General features: G+C 36.4%; 2 protein-coding genes and 1 long non-coding RNA gene across 8 annotated transcripts; 1 reads left to right on the plus strand and 2 right to left on the minus strand.

Moving 5' to 3' along the window:
- Nucleotides 1-2,542: 2,542 nt before the first annotated feature.
- LOC135615261 (uncharacterized) lies at nucleotides 2,543-4,049 on the minus strand. Its single transcript, XM_065113520.1, has one exon. The coding sequence runs from the start codon at nucleotides 4,033-4,035 to the stop codon at nucleotides 2,938-2,940; it is 1,098 nt and encodes a 365-aa protein (XP_064969592.1). The 5' UTR covers nucleotides 4,036-4,049; the 3' UTR covers nucleotides 2,543-2,937.
- A 7,618-nt stretch (nucleotides 4,050-11,667) lies between these two features.
- LOC135615264 (uncharacterized) lies at nucleotides 11,668-15,578 on the plus strand. 5 transcript variants are annotated; one of them, XR_010487944.1, is made up of 6 exons: nucleotides 11,668-12,449; nucleotides 12,995-13,086; nucleotides 13,936-14,089; nucleotides 14,173-14,233; nucleotides 15,094-15,276; nucleotides 15,387-15,578. It is a non-coding gene; the product is annotated as an uncharacterized LOC135615264 (long non-coding RNA). The 5 variants fall into 5 exon arrangements; XR_010487942.1 differs by lacking the exon at nucleotides 11,668-12,449 and adding an exon at nucleotides 12,460-12,593; XR_010487941.1 differs by lacking the exon at nucleotides 11,668-12,449 and adding an exon at nucleotides 12,474-12,593 and having other exon boundaries at nucleotides 13,002-13,086.
- LOC103988751 (uncharacterized) lies at nucleotides 14,434-16,299 on the minus strand. 2 transcript variants are annotated; one of them, XM_009407382.3, is made up of 4 exons: nucleotides 15,574-16,299; nucleotides 15,420-15,509; nucleotides 15,136-15,203; nucleotides 14,434-14,706 (listed from the first exon to the last, which is right to left on the minus strand). In XM_009407382.3, the coding sequence occupies exons 1-4, from the start codon at nucleotides 16,297-16,299 to the stop codon at nucleotides 14,571-14,573; spliced, it is 1,020 nt and encodes a 339-aa protein (XP_009405657.2). In that variant the 3' UTR covers nucleotides 14,434-14,570. The 2 variants fall into 2 exon arrangements, with proteins under 2 accessions (XP_009405657.2, XP_009405656.2); XM_009407381.3 differs by having other exon boundaries at nucleotides 15,408-15,509.
- Nucleotides 16,300-20,866: the final 4,567 nt, after the last annotated feature.

Below are 20,866 nucleotides of genomic sequence, written 5' to 3' on the forward strand. Positions count from 1 at the left end.
CCAATAAGGAAATCCATAGTGTAAGCACAGGCTTAAAATTCAATGCTGACCCTTAAGTAGCCGAAATACAGATCTACTACAATTTACATTCTAAGCTTATATCCACTATTTACTTGGCCAAAGTGCCTTGTTTGATGTATTATATCCACATACCAAAAATCATGAATAAAAAAGGTGTTAGGATGCCCGATATTTTATTGGATAAAAAAAATGTGTCAATTAATCTTAAAAGGACAAGAACATCAAACTTATCATACATAAAAAGGTGACAGGATGCTCAATATCAAATTACAACACATAAAACATGCCAATTAAACTAATAATTACAAGAAAAACAATATTGACATCTAAAACCAGCATTTGAAAAAGAGAATAGGATTTCCAAAACCTTTTTTATGAAACACAACTCCTAGATGAACTGAATTGAGATATAATTTCAAGTTTCGTAGCTGGTCAACTTGTAGATGGTCAATTAACACAACCAACACCAATATTAACAGAGTTTCATAATAATGATGTTCTTTTCACAGAAATTATTTCAGTCCAAAGAATTAGCAGATAATTTTCTAAATGAAAAGCATATAATCTGGATATAAACCCAAATTGTCAGACCAACTGAACTGATTCAATCCTTTTCTCTTGTCTCAAGATCCAATAACCTATAGCTTCAGATATAGACCACTGAGAATAATGGTTTGAATCGTGTTTAAATCTAAGTCTATCCGAATCTGTATAAACAAACCTAATAAGTTCTATATATCTATATAAGCACAGCATTCACCTATCAGACTAGTAATAGCCACGTCAGTGAAAGTTCTATATTCTTTTTCTTATCCACATAATCTAGAATGACACCCTTTTTGTTGATAGTGTAAATTACAACTAATTATCTGGATCTAACATTATACAAACCTGATAAAAGTAAATCTTTCACTAAGTTATAGATAGATGCACAGCCTTTATACTATTAGACTAGCAACATCACAACATCAGAAAAAGTAGTTCTGTATTTCTTCTTTCCATTGAGAAAATATAAAATGGACACATTTATGTTTTCTATAAATGCTGCAATGTATCATTCATCATTTATCTAAGAACACAAGGAAACCATCATGAGTACCATCAGCTATTACCCTGCACATGGGTTACCGAAAATTATAGAAATCAGATATAGTTCAAGCAGATTTCTGTTGCAGATTGAGACTCAGGTTCAGATCTCGTGATCACCTTAAGAGAATCAAATTCTAGGTCAATCCGACAAGCCAATGTCAATATAGATATGCAATCTTAAGAGGTGAAGACTTGCTACTTAAGGATGACATATTCTTCCATAAGTATTCAATGCTCACTTGATAAAACAAATATCAATTGTTACATCACTCAAAAACCTCTTCGTCTAGTGCATGTTACATGTGTGAAATGCATAGTTTTCAAGCAGAAAAGACACGAGAAAGGGGTTGTAGTCCTAGAATGGCATGACTTAAAAAGAAAAGATTAGGTGCTGGTTTTCATCCAAAACAAGTGTTGCATGGACACAGAAGCAAGAGTTGTACAAGAACATGTATCCAATTGTCTCAGCAAGCCATAAATTATAGTATCTGTATATCTATTTTTAAAAAATATAAGAAATATATGATATACAGAAAGAAAAAGATATGCATAGAAACAATCCAAGATTATCTTATGAGGTATGGAAAGAGGGATATTTAAAGAACATTTGAAAATTGAGAAATGTGTATGTACAAGTATCTAACTTCCAAATCATGTAGTACTGAGATGCCATTAACATGCAGCACTAACTTGCAAATCATGTACAAACAAACAGATTTGTTACAGAATCAAGCATTTTGCACGTCATGCATCATTCTTATATTAATGAATATTCAGAAGACACATTTTATTCCTTCTAATATATTGCTAAACATGCTCACATCTAACGAATTTTAAATAGTGTGCCGAAATGTGAGGTCATTTAGAAAGGTAGCATATGAAAATAATAACAATCAAGAACAATTAGGGCGAAGGATTAGATGAGGAAAAATGTTTATGATAGTATGGATATGTCCATAGAAGATCTATAGAAGTGCCAATTAGTCAAACTGAATAAACTGAAAATGGTAGTGCAAGGAAAGATAAAGTTCTGAGAAGACTTCAATGATAATAATAATAAAATCAATTGCTCTTTAGTTTGACAAGTGATATTGCCTTCAACAGAGTTCAATGAGTTGTAATATCATGATACACTTTGGCCATATAACTCGAAACAATCAGTAAATAATGAATAACAACATCAGATAATAAAGTCTTATGAAAAATAATACAATGTCATAAAGAAAAACCAATGAGCACAATTGCACTTTGATTCTATTATGTAATAACGTAGCATTTCATTTTGGGTGAAGAAGTCTAGCAATAATTAAAACATCTCATGATACACCAATTACATGGAGTCATCCACATGAATCGTTTTCCACCATTGAACTCATTGAATGATCACCACTACTTGTTGCCATCAAGTGACAATGAAAATAAACATGCATAATAATATCCAATCGCACATAATCATAAATAATTTTGCAATAAAACTGCAACAATCCTGACTATGGATGATCAAATTTGTTCTAGCTTGTAATTTACAGTCACTAGATGACCAACAGTATTACAACATTATTCTGTTTCCACCATCTGCCAATGAAATGTATAAGTGTCACAGTTAAGTACCATACAGGCTGCCCTACCAGTGGCATTGGGATTCTCCACTTAACGAAAAAAACACAACACTGGACATGCGATGAATTACACTAAGATAGCAGACAACTTCAGTGCAGACAGCAGCTCAGCTCATTGAATAGAGGAAACAAAGAAGAACAAATATCCATTTCAATAAGCTAGCTTTGGTGGAAAATCTAAGCAGTACCAGTAGGCATCGTACAGTTCTCATCCAAGACTGGGAAGCATCTGAATTGGATCGACAAGCTGTTGTTGCTGCACTATTCCTTCTCCCATGGTAGTAATATCGAGTCCTCCCCCTTCAGTGCTGGATGAAGCCATAGTGGAGGTGCCCTTTGCCTCGACGATGCGCCACATGTACCAGGAACCAACGGAGCGATAGGGTCTCCACTGCTCGCAGAGCTGGTCCATCTGCGAAGGCCGCGGAACCTCCTCAAGGCCATAAAGCATCTGCACCCCCTTACGTACGCCGAGGTCGCCGACGGGAAGCACATCCGGGCGGTGGAGGGAGAAGATCATAAACATGTGGACGGACCAGGCGCCGATGCCTTTGACCATGGTGAGCATAGTGAAGAGAGACTTGTCGTCCATGGCAACGATGGCGGCGTCGGAGAGGATACCGGTGTGGTACTTTCGGGCGAGGTCGTGGAGGTAGGAAGCCTTGCGGCCGGAGACGCCGATCTGGCGGAGCTGATGGGGCGTGAGGGCGAGGACGGCCTCGGGCACGACGCCGGCCTCGCCGCCACAGAGGGAGAGGAAGCGGGAGTAGACGGAGGCGGCGGCCTTGAAGGCGAGCTGCTGGTAGAGGATGCTGCGGGCGAGGGCGTGGAAGGGCGGGTGGAGGTACTGGAAGGCCGGGAGCTCGTGGGCGTCCATGACGCGGCCGAGGTGGGGGTCGGCGGCGCGGAGGTGGCGGAGGGCGACGACGATCTCCCCGTCGGCGGACAGCGGGCGAGGGATCACGCGGACGGCGAGGCGGCCATCGGAGGAAGGGTTCTTCTTGAAGGCGTCTTCGGCCAACACCGAGGAGGAGAAGGAGGAAGAAACCTTTCGGATCTTTCGTGGGCGGAGAGAGATGGTGGTGGTGGCGGTGGTGGCGGCGGTGATGATGGTGGTGCTAACAGCGGCGGGGTCGGTGGGGAGGTTGTTGGAGGTGGCAGGGGGGCCAGCGGCGGTGGTGGTGGTGGTGGAAAGGGCGGAGGAGGAGAGAGATTGGGTGGAGTGGATGGTTTGTTCTCCCATGGGAGCGGAGAAGGAGAGGAGGTGGTGGTGATGGGGTTGCGGGCGGAGGCGATGGCCAATCATCCCTGCAAGGGTTAAAAAAATTACTCATATTGTTTTATGGAATTGTTTTATGGGCGAATTTTCGGAAAAAAAATTCCAAATTTAATTTAATCTTAGAAAACTTTTTAACAGCGCCTTTATTTTTTAAATAATTGGAATACACTTTTGTAGAATGACTAAAAGGTTCGTTCATATTGGCTCGAATAAAAAACATTAATTAATTAATTAATTATGAATTGATTGGCTACGTACATCGTATATAGTTTTTCTAATTCCAGAGAATGTCTGCAAGGTTTTAGGGTTATTCTACATTGACAATATTTATTCGTAGATGTTATTCTAGTTTTTTTTTCCTATAACTTAAGGTTTTAGGGTTTTCAGTACCACCATTGAGTTTATCATAGTCATTCCCAGTCACCTCCTTTCCAGTGTTATTGTTGAGTTCCAACACATTTCATCATCGATTTCTAGCATTGCTGCCATCAGTAAAGAGTTACTCAATAACTCATAATAGATTTATACCTTAGTTATCTAAAACTCTCCTACGAAAGTTTGAAATTCAAAAAATACTCAAACAATTATATTTTTCATGAATTTAACTTGTGTTTTTCATATATCTAATAAAATCTTACAAAATACATTATCTAAACATAAGTTAGCATACACATTGTTCAAATGTCCATTGCTGATTTAGTTAGATGAAACAAGCAGTTTCCTTCAACTCACTCGTATTACACTCTTTCCCTCTTTTAATAGATACTCTAATTTTGGGATCAATCAAAATTAGGATATTAGATACAAAGAGTTTATTTTCTATCATTAAATTTTTATCATGCCTTTGGGACATATTTAGCACCTCAATTATCAAAAAAAAAAAAAAATTGTACAAAGACATCATATTTTTGCCAAAATAAAGAAAATAGAAAATATCAAACTATTCAAATTTTTAAAAAATATCAAAATAGATCTCTTAATTAGAAATTTAATTATAGAGGTCCATGTGGTTGAAATTGAAATTGAAATTTTTTTAAAAAAATTTCATATCATTTACACTATTTCTTGATGTCAATAATTTAAAGTTTTTGGAGTCCAATCAAAATCAGGATATAGAATACTAAGAGTTGAACTTTTAGGGCCAACGTTTTACAATAGCTTAGAGACATATTTAGAAACTGGAATGTCAAAAAATATTATATAAAGGCATCATGTTTTGGTCAAAAGAAAAAACATGGAGAATATAAAAAAAATCTCAAACTGTTCATATTCTAACTAAATCAAAAAAATATTAAAAACTTCTCTGAATTTTTTAAAAAATTATAGAAGTCCATGTGGTTCCAATTAAAAGCTTTTCTAAAAATTTTGTAACATTTGAACTATTTTTTGAGATTGATACTCTAATTTTGAGGTCCAACCAAAATCATAGCATCATATGCTAGAAATTGACTTTTGTGGGGCAAATTTCTATCATAGCTTAAGGACATATTTAGAAGTCTGAATATAAAAAAAAAAAAATTATATGAAGACATTACATTTTGATGGAATTGAAAAAAATATAAAGAAAATAAAAAAATCTCAAACTATTCAGATTATGAATAAATAAAAAATATCAAAAAATTCTCTAAATTATAAAATTTATTATAAAGGTCCATGTGGTTGTAATTAAAATCTTTCTGAAAATTTCATAATATTTGAATTATTCTTTAAGGTCGATACTCTAATTTTAAAATCTAACGAAAATCAAGATATCATATATCAAAAGTTGTGTTTTGTAGACTAAACTTTTAACATTTAGAGATGCATTTAAAAGCACAAATATCAAAAAAATATCACATAAAGGCATCATATTTTGATAAAATTGGTAAACGCAAGGAAAAAAAATAAAAAACCCTAAATTATTCGAATTCTGAATAAATCAAAAAATAAAAATAAAAAATCTCTAAATTAGAAAATTTATTATAGAGGTCCATATAGTTATAATTGAAAGTTTTCCTACAAATTTTGTAGCATTTGTACCATGTTGATACTTTGATTTTAGGTTCTAATGAAAATCAAGATATCAAATATCATGAGTAGACTGTTTTGAACCAACTTTTATCATAACTTAAAGATATTTAAAAGCTAAAATGTCAAAAAATAATACATAAAGACATCATGTTTCGTGGAAATGAAAAAATTGAGAAAATAAAAAATATCAAACTGTTCAGATTTGAAAAGAAATATAAAATTATCAAAATAAATCGCTTAATTAGAAAATTTGTTATAGAGGTTTATGTTGTTGCAATTAAATATTCTTATAAACGTTCAAGAGTTGATTATTTTGGACTAACTTTTTACCATACCTAGGTAAATATCATAAAATATTATATAAAGATATTTATGTTATGATCGAAATAAAAAATTGAGAAAATAGAAAAACCCCAGTTTAAATAAACAAAAAATATCAAAAAAATCTCAATTTAAAAATTTGTTGTAAAGGTCCATGTGGTCATAATTGAGAGCTTGCTTAAAAATTTTGGTGTTTGGACGTTTGAGATTGATCCTATAATTTTGAAGTTCAATTAATATCAGGATATCGTATATTATGAGTCGATTTTTATAGACCAAATTTTTATCATAGCTTAGGGATATATTTAAAAACTCAAATACTAAAAAATATTATATAAAAACTATTGAAAAATCTTGGGAAAAGTATAGTAGAAAAGAAAAATAAAAACTGATTTCTCAAAAAATTATATCAAATCGCCATGCAATGATTGAAAGTGAAAAACTCATGAAACCAAAAATTACGTAAGATGTGTGAGACGTTCCCACCTAGGAGAGATCATATATTTCCTAATATATAAATCTTAGTCCATGGATGATGGAGCTCTAATAAACTCCTAACGGTGATTCACACGATGGATGAAGCGACGACGCATCTCCTCTCGCAACACGTCCTTTCTTGACCTTCACGCATCATCACATAGTAGCAAAACAAGAAGGGGCTAGCCCTTCTTACTATCCTCATGCCCAAGTTAGGGGTAGGTAGCAAGGGAAGAAAGAGGAGAAGTATTAGGATCGAGTTGGCACTAAAATGGGGGGTGAATTAGTACAGTGGATAAAAACGTCGATTTAAAATTCTTTGTACGTTAAAAAATTCGATATCAGAAGATAACTTGAAAGCATGTTTGTTCGTAAGGGTAGTGAAAGCCAAGTAAGGAGAAAGTGAGGCAATTGCAAAGTAAGTAAATGACAATAATAGAAATGCAAACCAGAATTTACAGTGGTTCTATCGTTGTGATCTACATCTACTTCCGATTCCTCCTCTATCGAGCTCACCGACATCCACTAATAGTCTTGTTTCAATAGGCGAAGATGAACACCTCTTTACAGTGCTTTCTCCTTTTCACAGGTTTAGGAGATAACCGTTACAAGCCTCACACCTCTCTTGAATGATCACAACACTAAAATAGGAGGAGGAGGACTCTTTGCACTTTTATAACACTTTTAACACCCTAAGAATTCAAGATATTATTCATACCCTTTCATGTAGAAAAGGGTGGGGTATTTATAGACCCCAATGGCTTCTGAATTGGAGCAAAAAAATGTCACATCCTTAGATTTCGGGGTATTGGCAGTACCACCGCTATTATTAGGCGGTACTATCGCTTGCAGACTAATATTGGGCGGTACGATTGCCTGATAGAGCTTCGGAGACCAAGCTCTGGTGGTACCATCGCCTAACAGGGTGGTACCATTGTTCTCTTGGTGATCTTCTGGTATATTTGATTATTCTCTCGGCGATCTTCCAGCGAACTTCTCGGTGAACTCCCGACGAACTCTTAGCGAACTCTCGGTGAACTTCCAACGAACTCTCGATGAGCTCCTGATGAACTCTTGGCGAGCTTTCATGTGCTGAGGGTGTCACGTGACTCGTTAATAAAATAGTGGGAGCATATTAAGATAGAAGTCCATATCTTGATTGTTTATTTTCTGCAAAATCTGCATGTTATTTATTTCTACTGCATCTTTATTTTCGGAAATTATCGCTTTCAAATCCCTTACGTGGCATACTTGATGTCAAATCACCTCACTGGTCCAAATTATACGAATTGGCTCCGCAACTTGAGAATTGTTCTCATGGCGAAGAAAATCACGTATGTCCTTAATACGGTGATGCCTACGCTTGAGGAAGGGCCAAGCGAGGATGAGATCGCTTGCTACATTAAGTATATTAATAACTCCACTCTTGCTTAGTGTTACATGTTGGGCTCTATGACTCCTGAGTTACAAAGACAACATGAAAAGATGGATGTCAGATCTATACTACTATATGTTTGCAAACTATTTGAGAAATATAGGACTCAATAATATGAGATATCCAAGAGCCTCTTCCTAGCTAAGATAACTAAGGGGACACCAGTTCAGAACCATGTCCTAAAGATGGTTGAGTGGATAAAGAAACTCACAGGTCTAGGAATGGTCCTAGAGGATAACCTGTGTGTGGATCTTATGCTTCAGTTCCTACTATATTCATTTTCACGGTTCATAATAAATTTTAATATGAACAAACTTGAGGTGACTCTCCCAGAGCTCCTCAATATGTTGAAGGAGGCAGATAGTACTATCAAAAAAAAGAGAAGCCAGTCCTCTATACTAGTAAGACCAGAAAGAAAAGGAAAGTAGAAAAATCCCTTAACAAGGGCAAGGGCAAGGGCTGACTAGGAAAAGCAACCGTTGCTAAGAAAGACCGGATAAAGGATAAAGGCCGGTGCTTCTATTATGGTAAAGATGAGCATTAGAAGAGGAACTGTAAAGAGTACCTTGTAGAGAGGGCGAAATAGAAGCTTGGAGAAGCTTCGAGTACATTCATGATCAATCTATATTTGTCAGACTCTTATGATAACATATTAGTATTGGATAGTAATAGAGGATCATCTACTCTCGTTATCATGAGAGGAATATCTCATGTGGTTTTGCTCAGAAAAATCCCTGGTCAGGCTCATTCGGATTGAGAGAGAAAGAGTTCTCCAGGAGAATCTGATTAGAGCTAAACTCGAGTAGAAACCGTATGAGTCTGATAGCACCATACCCGGCATACTGTCTTTGGGGTATTAGATGGATGAGGGACTATAGATATATGGTAATTGAGGACAGATAGGTTCAATGGATTAGATTCCCCTGTATCATTTGGGGACTGCAGCATAGTGACCTAGTACGTCCGTAGTCGATGAGTCGAATGAATTATTATGGAGATAATAATTCACTAAGCCAGAAAGAGTTATGACAAGTATAACTCACGACCAGCTCGATATTGGGCCTAGAGGGTCACACACATATGGTAGGCATTGTGATGAGTAGAGGTTCGAATATGAGATATCCGTCGGAGCCCCTATCTTATTGGATATCCAATAAGCCTCTGAATTATTGGATCCCATGGACAAGATCCAATAAAAGCCCATAAGAGATTATTGGATAGAGATCCACTAATCTAAAAGGCTTGCGTAGTTGGATGAAGATCCAATACCCAATAGGGGATGATCCATTATAGTTAAGTTGACAGGGGACCTCTATAAATAGGAGGGATTTAGTGGTTCATAGGCTAGAGCCTTTGCTTGCCTCTCCTATTCTCCTCCCCCTTCTCCACCTCAAAACAGGCCTGAAATTTTGAGGAGCATCGTCGCAACCCTGTTGTGTGGATCACCGCTAGAGAGGAGGACGCTTGACCTCCTTCACCCTCTCCTATAGATCTGTAGGGATTCAGGGATATACGATATTCGTAGGTAACATAATTTATCTTATACGTAATTTTTTATTTTTCGAATTTTGCGCATCAATCTTCGCACGACGACGAACAAATCTTTGGGAAATTGAGGATTTTGTTTTCTGTTATTCCGTTGTGCATGTGATGTCGCCCCCAAGAATTTCCCAACATAGCCTACAGTACCACATATATTCATTGTTCGCCTCATCTCGCTTCCTCTCAGACACACCAACATTCATGGCATATGGAGTAACATCTAATATAAATAGACTATTATTTAATATTCTTCTACTAATGATCTCATCATCTAAAATTAATAAACAACTATTATTTTTAAAAACTAATTTATGTACACTATTTATTAAATAAAAAAATAAAATAATATTTTTAATGATCAAAAGAACAAAATAACATGCATCTAATGAAAGAATAGCTCCACCAGACAACTATATGGTAACATCATCGATGGCAATAATAGTAACTTTTACGTTATTTCCCATCCTAAGATTTACCTTGTCTCTCACCAATCTTCTAAGTCTTGCCCGAACTTGCAACAAATTATAGATATCAGATGCATTATCGGTATTCGATACCCATGTAATATCATAATATTTAGACTGATGAAGATCAATCATGAACATACCTAAAGTTTTTCCAAGCTTCTATTTCACATTTTTCCTGCAAATACTCTTTGTAGTTCATCTTCCGATGCTCGTTTTTACCGTGGTGGAAGCTCTAGCATTTGTTCTTTATCGGGTCCTTCTTAGCAATATTTACTTTCTCTAGTTTGCCTTTACCCTTGCCCTTCTTAAGAGACTTCTTTGCCTTTTTTTTCTTTCTGATCTCACCAACATAGAGAATTGATTTCTCTTTCTTGATAGTACTCTAAGCCTCCCTTAATATATTGAGAATCTCAAGGAGAGTCACTTCAAATTTGTTTATATTAAAATTTATTGTAAACTTAAAAAAAAAATTTGTGAGGGACTGAAGTACAAGATATACACAGGCTATCATCTAGCACCATTTCTAGATTTATGAGCCTCTTTATCCACTTCATCATCTTAAGGATATGATTAAGAACTTATGCCTCCTTAGTTATTTTTGTATGGAAGAGACTATTTGGATATCTTATATTATTGAGTCTTTCATTAGATATCTCTTATCTATATGAAAAGGATAAGGCCCTAAACTCCAATAATATCAAGCTTACAACTAAGAAGCTAAAAAAAAAAAGGTCAACATTATCTAAAGGTACAACTAATGACCCTGTCTTTGTTAACTTGGGTTTTAATAAGGATTCAAGAGAAAAAAGAAAAGCATTAATTACGATGAATGAAGTAAAAAAATCAGTAAGCGTCAATAAATTCCTAAAGACAACTAAAAGAGTTTTTAGATACATGGGAACTCTCAAGTATGGCATTTGTTATGAGTAGATAAAATATTTTAAATTATGTACAAATGATAGAAAAAATACTTTAGGATTTATACCGGCTCTAGTGTGATTTTATAGATAATAAAAAAATAAAAATATGTTGCTCTCTTAAACTCTGAATTGAAGTATATTGTGGCTATAAGTATAACATGTCAAACAATTTGAAAAAATTCTAATAGATCTAAAAAAAAATAAGATGGACCAACTAAAATTTATTGCGACAATAAATCTATTAATACAATGATGAAAAATCCTATATTCTACGAATGCATCAAACATATTAAAGTTCGATATTATTTTATTTATGAATTGATTGATAAAAAAGAAATTCAAATAAAATACTATAGCAACAAAGATCAACTTGTCGATATCTTTATAAAAGTTTTAGCAAAATAAATTTTTTATTATTTTGAAGGTAATTTTAAATTATAACTATTTTGAATTAAAGAGTATGATAAGATTAATTAAAATAGTTAAGATTACATAAAATAAAAAATAAAAATTTAGATTAAAATAAATAGATGATAATAAAAAAATTTATTGAGATATGATAAAATTTTTTATTTCTTAAAAATGTATATTTTATTTTTTTAATTAATATAAATAGATACTCGAAGACAACCAAACAGGTAGTTACTTTGAAAGAAAAAAAACAAAAACAAAAACAAAAAAAAGGTTAGTTATCAGAGCCAACATCCTCCCGATCCGCAACGGCTCCATCTCCGTCGCCCTCTGCACCATCGTCGTCCTCCTTGGCTCATCCAGTTGGGCTTCACCGCCCGCTACACTTTCCCTCACCCTGGACGAGATCATTGCCAACCTCGGCCTCTCCCTTCCGGTTCTCTTTGGTGTGACGGTTTCTTTACTGCTTGGCGTGACGGCGATGTGTGTTGGTGGTGCCAGTTCTCGACTCTTGGTTCTCTGTCCAACATCGGAGCCATGGTGGGGAATATTTCCAGCGGACATTGCGGAGGACATCGGGCGCAAAGGAGCGAAGCAGATCTGACCTTTTTTCTGGTTCCCGTCAGGATCTGATCATGATGAGTCTTTGACGTGATTGTTGTTGGAAGGGTTCAGTGTCAGTGTGAGCTCCTAGACAGTATGTTACCATCCTTCTGCAAGCGTTTGATCCATTATGGTGGAGTTTTATGCGGTCCGACTCTTGATCTATAGACGTCTTATCACTTGCCTGATAGTTCCCAAGAACTATCAGAGATTGTTCCTAAGAACTTGAGAGGGGCACTCGGCTCTGTGGATCAGGTCATTCCATGCTTCCGAAACTTATGATTGTTCTGCATCTTATTCATTCTAGCTTTCTTATTTCGTAGCTTTCTGTGGCCATTGACCTTTTTTTGGCTTATCTGATGGGTATGCTTGTTCGGTGGAGGCTCCTCAAAGTAAAAGGTCACAGTTTTGAGTTGTCTTGAGATGAAAATCTTGCTATTGTCTTGTACCTTTTCGCTTATGTTTGGATAACTCAAAATGAGTACAAATCTCGACTGACAAGTGTTCATGATGCTCATGTCTCTATCTGAACCTCTGTGTAGATTTCTTTGCTGTTCTGGACACAAATTTGCTATGGTTATATTGGTTCACTTGTGCTCCTTATTTTAATTTAATGTTATTGAACTGCAAATTCTATGAGTTTTTTCAGGCATCTTAGATCAAATAACTCTAACAAACCATGGTTGTGAGGAATCTCACCATGCGAAATCCTTGTCTGTACTTTTATATCAGAATCTCCCAGATACTAAATTTAACTTCAGGCTGCTCGTATGGTACTAAATTTATCTTGCTTTTTGCAGAATTCAGTGGCCTGATCAACCAGGACACCAATCCCATTAGGCATTGATCTACATGCACTGCAGCAGCAAAGTGGAATCAAGTCAATCAACAGGTTCCTGTTTTATCCAGGCAACATTTTTCAAATCTGCCAGCAAATGGCTCGAGAAATTGAAGTTTTGAAATGGTTTAAAAAATGGAGTAGTTATTGCTGTCCGATCAGGATTTTCAATCTACTAAAATCAGTTTTTTGATATACTAAAATCATGGATTTTCAATCTTGCTTTATTTTTCATATTGTCAGATAAATATAGTACTTCTAATTATACCTTACGATCAGAATTAGTAGTCAAATAAAATTAGATTCATATGAGATCTGTTTTGCAAGCCTACCTCATGAATATGTATGTTTATTTGAACATGTGGACCATTACCTATTAATCTCTACATACATATGTAAATAATGATACATTATAAGCATGCAAATGCTTATGATTTTTTTATTTTTCAAGACACATGACACTTAGCGTGAAAGTATGCAATTTATTTTATTAACTTTTTGCTCTTGCCTTTGTTGCAAGATATACTCATCAAAAAATCAAATCATTTTACAACAACAATAATAGCATGCTATAAGTCACAATTATTTTTTTGTTAGATACTTGAATCTTCTCGCCGTTGAGCTCTAAGGATGACCATATCACTAGATGAACTAAATCAACTTTTACTTTTATGTTTATTATGTTAGCTCTATTTTTGATAAGGAACATGTTGTATGTGCTTTTGGAGTCTTCATTATGTTTATTCTACTCTTCAATACCTATTACTTGATTCTTTGAGACCTCATATCTATTGAAAATTTTCATGCCCAGACTCCAAACTGCAATGCTCTATGAATCTTTTAGATTGATGATGATTGTGGATATTTCTTCTTGTGGTTCATTCATTCTTTCTTTTATTGCAGATACTTCCTGTTAATATCAAGAGCCCTGCTAATAGTTCCACAATACTTGCCAACCGGATGACATCATTTGTGATAACAATGATTGCAAAGTTACTTCTGGGCTGGAGCACCGGAGTTTGAAATGTGTGCTCTCAAGATACCGATACCACTCCATGTACTTGCATCTAATTTCATTCCTCTCTTTCACTGGTGATCTTTACTATCTACATGACCATGACTGCTTTCACATTACTGTAGTGATAATATGGGTGCCTGAGATCAAGGGAGGAACTCTCGAGGAATCACAGTAGTCTATCAGGTAAGTTCTCTATTATTAGGCTTTTTGTGGCGTATTCTGGTGGCGAACAAGATAATGCATTTATCGAGCATGTTTCACTGTGGGCAAGATCTGCACCGAGGGTATTCAAACTCGAGATGTTGGTAACGAGGCACTTGAGAAAACCAATTCCCCTTTAGTATTACAAGTTCTTTAAGCTGTTTGTTCAGCAAGTTCACAAGTCAACAGAATAACAATGGAACTAACTATGAAATATAACTGGAAAGCACAAGAACATGGTTTATTCAATGCAATGATAGAAATAAATAGTAATGCTGGTCCACAAACTTATAATTGAATAAAGGACATTTGAACTTGATCATTTCTCGGTGCCTTCATCTTTTACGAGTGCAAGGAATTTCTTGAGGTGGCGATTGTAAGCGCAGGGCCTCTCAACATGAAGAAGATGCCCTGCTTTCTTTATGCTTTGTAGTATGGTCTTCTCGCCCAGTTGTCTGCATATTATGAACAAAAAAGACATTGATAGATTTGTTTTAGTCAGCAGATTTCTGCGTGAATAATGCAAAAGGTGTAGGATTGAAATTCTTGTTTCTTTGCCCTTTGTTCTGTTATCAGCTCATTCAAGTTGTCATTGCACAAGAAATCTGTCAAATTCTATTGTTCTTATGTAACAACTTGTGTGACAAGATTTCCTTCCCTCTATTCCCCAAATTCTATGCATTGTCTACGAACTTTACTGCAGTATATGACTTCATGCTATCTAACTAGATGAGAAACAATGATATTTTTATCATGGTTTTGTAGAAGAATGACAGCCAAATGTTTTCACTTTTAAGCATAATTAATTGTTATATTGACTGGCCTTTTTTTTTTTTTTGAAGAGAAAAAGATGGAAGTAGAATGATGATGGATTCAAAACTTACTCTTTCATGTCCTTGGCAAGCTCTAGGTTGAATATGTTGTCATTCTCTCCCCACAACAAGAGTATCCTCTGCATCATGTGAAAATGAAAACACCAAGAATAATCATGCTCTTCAATTCCACATTTTGGCAGCATACAAGAGGTTGGCTTCGCAAAGGATTGTATGTTTTTTGTGTACAAGTTTATGCATATATGTGTAGAAATATCTCCAACATTTTTGGTGAACAGGAAATTAACCTTGAAGTAATGCAGGTAATGGAAGAAATCGGATACCTGCACACATACCTGATCCAAAGAGGGAACCTTCGCATCTTTGTTGCTGATCACCAAACCCTCGAGCAGTTCTGCCCTCTCCTTCCGATTGCTAAACATCACCTGTTCATATCCACACCGATCAGTGGATGGAATCAGCAGGCATTTGCATGCATGCAGTCGGTACCTCGAGGTAGTCCTTGTAGAGGAAGTCCGGGAACCATAGCTTCTTGTGCATGGAGACGGAGAGCAGGGCCTTGAGGCCCTTGATGGACTCCGGCAAGAGGAGCTCCGAGGAGGAGGCGAAGCCGAGCTGGTCCAGCGTCGCCCTGCTGATGGAGTCCGTCATGGCGAAGACGGAGCCGGAGACGACCAGCGAGCGCACCAGGTCCGGTCGCAGCTCCGCCATCTTGAACGCCACCATCCCTCCGTAGCTGAACCCCACGGCGGTGCACCGCCGCACGCTGAGCTTGTCGAGCGCCGCGGCCAGGCACTCAGCCTGGAAGGCCGGGGAGCGGTCGGCGGCGGCGGTGGTCGACTCCCCGAAGAAGAACAGGTCGGGGATGTACACCTCGTACTGGTTCACCAGCACCCCGAACTGGAACTGCCACGTGACGATCCCTTCCGCTGCGAATCCGTGCACCAGTACCACCGCCGGCTTCTCCTTCTCTTTGCCTCGCTGCTTCTTCTTCTTCTTCCTCTTGTCTTCCTCCTCGTCCCTGCTGCCATCGCTACTCAGGTCAGGAACTACTTCTTTGTTGGTGGCCTTCTTCTTGGCGGCCATGACCTTCTCCTTGGGAACCCACATGCTGATGACAGTGCCGGGCTCGATCTCGATGGTCTGCTGGCGCAGCCCCGCACCCCGCACCAGCCAGTGCAAGATGGGCTTCTGTGCTTCCACCCAATTCACCATCTTTGTCACTGCCTCCGGCTGCAGCTGCTGCTGCTGCTGCTGCTGCTGCTGCTCTCTCTTTCTCTCTCTCTCTCTCTCTCTCTCTTCTCTCTGGACAAGCCTACCTCTCCAGGCTTAGCTTACTTCATGTGCACTCTCCTGTAGAGTTTATAAAGAAGGTGGTGGCTGGGAATGGTCCGTAGGAGAGGAAGCTTGTGCAGGGAAGCCTATGAATGCTGCCATGGGTAGTTCTTGGTAGCTCTCTTACCTTTGCTTTTCTCGAGTCTCCACCAAGAAAGCTCACTCATCACTATCTCAGTTCTAAGAATCCTTTTTTCTTTTGATCATAATTTAGAATTTAAAGAATTTAATTTTTGATTCAAATTACTACAACTTAATGCATTTCTTTCCATCTTAATGCTAATATAAGGACAGTCAAATTGGCACAAGCCTACTAAATGAACCCTATTCATGTCTTTTGTTCACTATCCAATTCATGAAGCAATTGATTTGCGTATGCACGTTAGTTTGATCACCTACTTTGCCTACTTAAACCAGTGACAGCAATGTGGTGGGAGTTTGCGTGTATTGACTTCTTTCATGGGAGAGGAGTGGTTAGATTTTGGCCTCCAAACCGTACCAAAATCTTAGCTCATCAATCCATTGGCCAACATATACACGCATAAACATGTATGTATGTTTGTACATTTTAAGCAAATAAAGTCTGGCAAATAATCTCCTCCAACTAATGGAATTATAATTTATTGGTTAGATTTTGGCGTCCAAATCATACCAAAATCTTGCAAATAAACATGTATATATGTATGTAGGTTTGTGCAATAGAACAATAAATATGATTTCGTTAGTTAATATGGTATGTGCTAATCCTTTTTTTTTTCTCATTTACCTAAACAATTCTCCATAATTGTGCTAATCTGCAATAGTCAAGATTTATTTAACTAGTAATAAAATTTCAGAAATTTTTTAGGACTATTTTGAGATCCTTTTGTTATCTCACATCCTTTCTTACTACAAGATACAGATGTGAGATGTCACCTCTAAGCTCTTGTTAAGTGTGTTGAATGGACTAGCAATATTCAGTTTGTTTGAATTATTTAAGCTTAAATTAATAATAATAAGTTTATCTGTCTCTATAAACTAACTCAAAATCTTTTATCACATCTTATGTGGGACTAAATTAGATAATTACATTCGTTGTCAAAATTGAAGTACCCCAAGGACCATTTTATTGCATCATATTTCCATGTTGACATTGGAAATCACACGAGCTATTTCCTAGTCTGCATTGCAGTAGCATGAGAGAGACAAGACAGTGGAGCTATTTATTGGTTTAATCAAGATGAAGAACATCTTCTTCTTTTTTTCTATCCAATTAAGCTATCTATTAGTCTACATTAGCATGCTTGTGCCATAAGACATGACTAGGATAATCTCCCAAAGGAATTTAATTATTTGTGATATATGATGATCCACATGATACGTGAAAATTTTAATTATTCATGCTTGTGATATTTTATATTAAACTTTGACCAGAGCCCAAAGATGAGCGTGACCCAATCTGATTTTGATTATTTGCTAGAGCAGTTAGCACTCTTGATTCCATAGTTAGATGAGATTAGGCAGGGATTAATTGTTGGATTAGGGATCTAAGACGTTATAATTGTTATCATCCAAATTTATGATATTTGATATTTGCCTTTGTAATTTATGTTTTCTAATGAGAATTCTTCCCATTACTTGAATGAAATTATAGAATAAATTCATGCAAGAGATAAATAAATTAAGAAGCTTCATGTGGAACAAATAAATGTGTCCATTCTTATAAACTTGTGATGCATGTATGAATGAGCAAGCTGCTACTTTGGAGCTTTAACACACTGCTCTTTACTTTTATGTGCATTATATTGCTACCATCTAATGCAACAGTGTGAGAGGAACCTATTTGAGCAGCCTATTGTTTCCATGACGAGAACCAAAACAATGTGTGTGGTCATATCTGAAGTGGCCAGTTGTCTCTTTGCAACTCTGTTCTTAGATCGAGCATCAAAGTTCCATAGGGTGACCAGTGAATGCCTCTCCTGCTTGCCATCTTGCAAAAGATTGACTCCAACTTAGGACTCTTAGGAGGCTCAAGCGTTCTATCGTATGATGGTACAACTGTCCATACGAGAATCATCGTATGTTGGTACCATATAAGGATTCATATTTTTTCAAATTAATTTTTTTTTCATTAATTCATCAACTTATCTGAAGTTCTTCGTGCTCCTTGGGACTCATTCTGTATGCTACTTTATTAGGTAAAATAGCCTCCGGAATAAAATAAATATGATGTTGGATGTCTCTCAAAGGTGGAAGGTTACGTGGAATCTCTTCCTGTATAACATCTTTAAACTTCTTCAGGATTTGTTTCATGATTGCTGGTGTCTCATTATGTTGTTCATTTTCCTCTACTACCACTAGAGTCATAACATGATCACCCTTATTTAAATCACCTTTGCATTTACCATAGGACATAAAAGTGCTAATTTCCTTTTTTTGGTTTATTGATTTCGGAAAGTTGTATTGGAGCTAAGATAATTTTCTTTTCATTCACCTTATAAGAATAAGTATGTTTGTAGCCATCATATAACACATTTCTATTATAATGCCAAGGTCTTCCCAACAGCAAATGACAAACATCCATAGGAGCAACATCACACCATACTTTGTCTTTATAATATTTGCTAATAGAAAACGAAACTAAACATCTTTTAATTATCTTGATGTCATTTCCTTTTTGCAACCAACATAATTGGTATGGATGTGGATGAGGTTTTGTATCCAACTTTAGCTTCTGTACCATATCCAAAGATACCATGTTCTCAAAGTTGTCGCTGTCGATGATCACTGAGCACACCTTGCCAAGAGACGTGTATTTAGTGTGAAACACGTATTTTCTCACCCAACTTTCATCTTTGGCCACATAAGACACTTGTAGGCTACGCTACAATACAATAGACAAACCATAATCTGCATAAGTAACCTCTTCCTCATCTTCATCATATTTTGGTTCGTCATCGGCTTCATATACTCTTCCATCACTATGATCTTCAACCAAAGTTACAATCCTCCTATTTGGACAATATGAAACAATATACCCAAAACCATGATATTTGAAGCATTTTCGACTACTTGGGGTAAAAGAATTAGGCTTTTTTTACTAGCAGCAGATTCTTCACCATTTTTTTGCACCTTCGATATCACCTTGCTTTGGACAGTAGACTTGAAACTTCCTCCTTTTGTATAGCTTTCTTTTGAACCGTACCGAGAACTGTTTTTAAACTTCTGTTGCATTTCAACTTTTAATGCCAGCTTGCTCACATCATTTAAAGACTAATATGGCTGTAGTTGAACCATTTTAGCAATCTTAAATTTTAGATCTCTTAAGTATCTTACAATGGTTTGCTCTTTCGGTTCCACAAGCTCTTCTTGTAATATCAGATTATCGAATTCTGTAGTGTACTTCTCCACACTAAGATCTTTTTGCTTGAAATTATGGATTTTAAGAAAGATCTTTTGCCTATAATTGTGAGGTAAATATTTTCTTTTCAGCTCCCCTTTTATTTTCTCCCATGTCACGATCTTACTCTTCCTCTCACGTTCTCTTTCTTTCTTCATATTTTCTCACCAAAAAGATGTATTCCGTCTAAGTTTGAGTGCCACAAGTTTTACATTTTTTTGTTATGGTGGTTCATGAAAATCAAAAATTCTTTTTACTGTATTAAGCCAATCAATAAAGTCATCAACGTTTATTTTGCCTTCAAACTATGGAATATCCAACCTTGGGTTGTATTTGTTTTGCCACTCGAACTCTATATCTTGCCCGAAATCTTCTTGACTCCCTTGGATAAGGAGGTGTATCATCATCAAAAGTAAATTCATGGACATCATTTTCATGCTAGTTGTGTCTACTTTGAAGTTATTCGATTATTTCATTTTTTTCATGTAGACTACACAGCAATCTTCGTAGTTGCAGCCTCAATGACTCAGTATCATCTTTATGGCAACTACCTTCACCAACTATATCTTTTCCATCCAGCCTTGCCATGATCTCTAGCCTTTAGCTTTGATACCAAACTGATTCCAGGGTGATGCAAAAAGAGGGGTTAAAGTAGAATAGATATCGAAAGAAAATCGATGATATAGTTTTTCGGATAGAAAATGTATGAACTTACAACAATAATTCAATAAGATAGAAAAATAGCTCACCCAAAAGAAATTAAATAAGGATACAGAACTGAAAATAAAAGACTCACCATTCAAGGAAGCATCCAAGAGATATAGAGTTTAAGGGAGAATTCCAAGAGAGCTTCTATCAAAATATTATCAATTTATAAGGTCTTTTCTAAGCCCTAAATACCAAAATAAGTACTAGTGCATGAAACAACCCTTCATGTATATGAAATTTCGAAATTAAGTGTTTTACAACTATTAACCAACTCCTTTAATACATTCCTTGGTCACGAAGAAAAGTATCTTAAAAAAGTTTTGAACTTTATGCATGGAATATGCTAATGAGGTATCATAT

This window comes from Musa acuminata, chromosome BXJ2-6 (assembly GCF_036884655.1).
Source record: "Musa acuminata AAA Group cultivar baxijiao chromosome BXJ2-6, Cavendish_Baxijiao_AAA, whole genome shotgun sequence".
Classification (NCBI taxonomy): domain Eukaryota; kingdom Viridiplantae; phylum Streptophyta; class Magnoliopsida; order Zingiberales; family Musaceae; genus Musa; species Musa acuminata.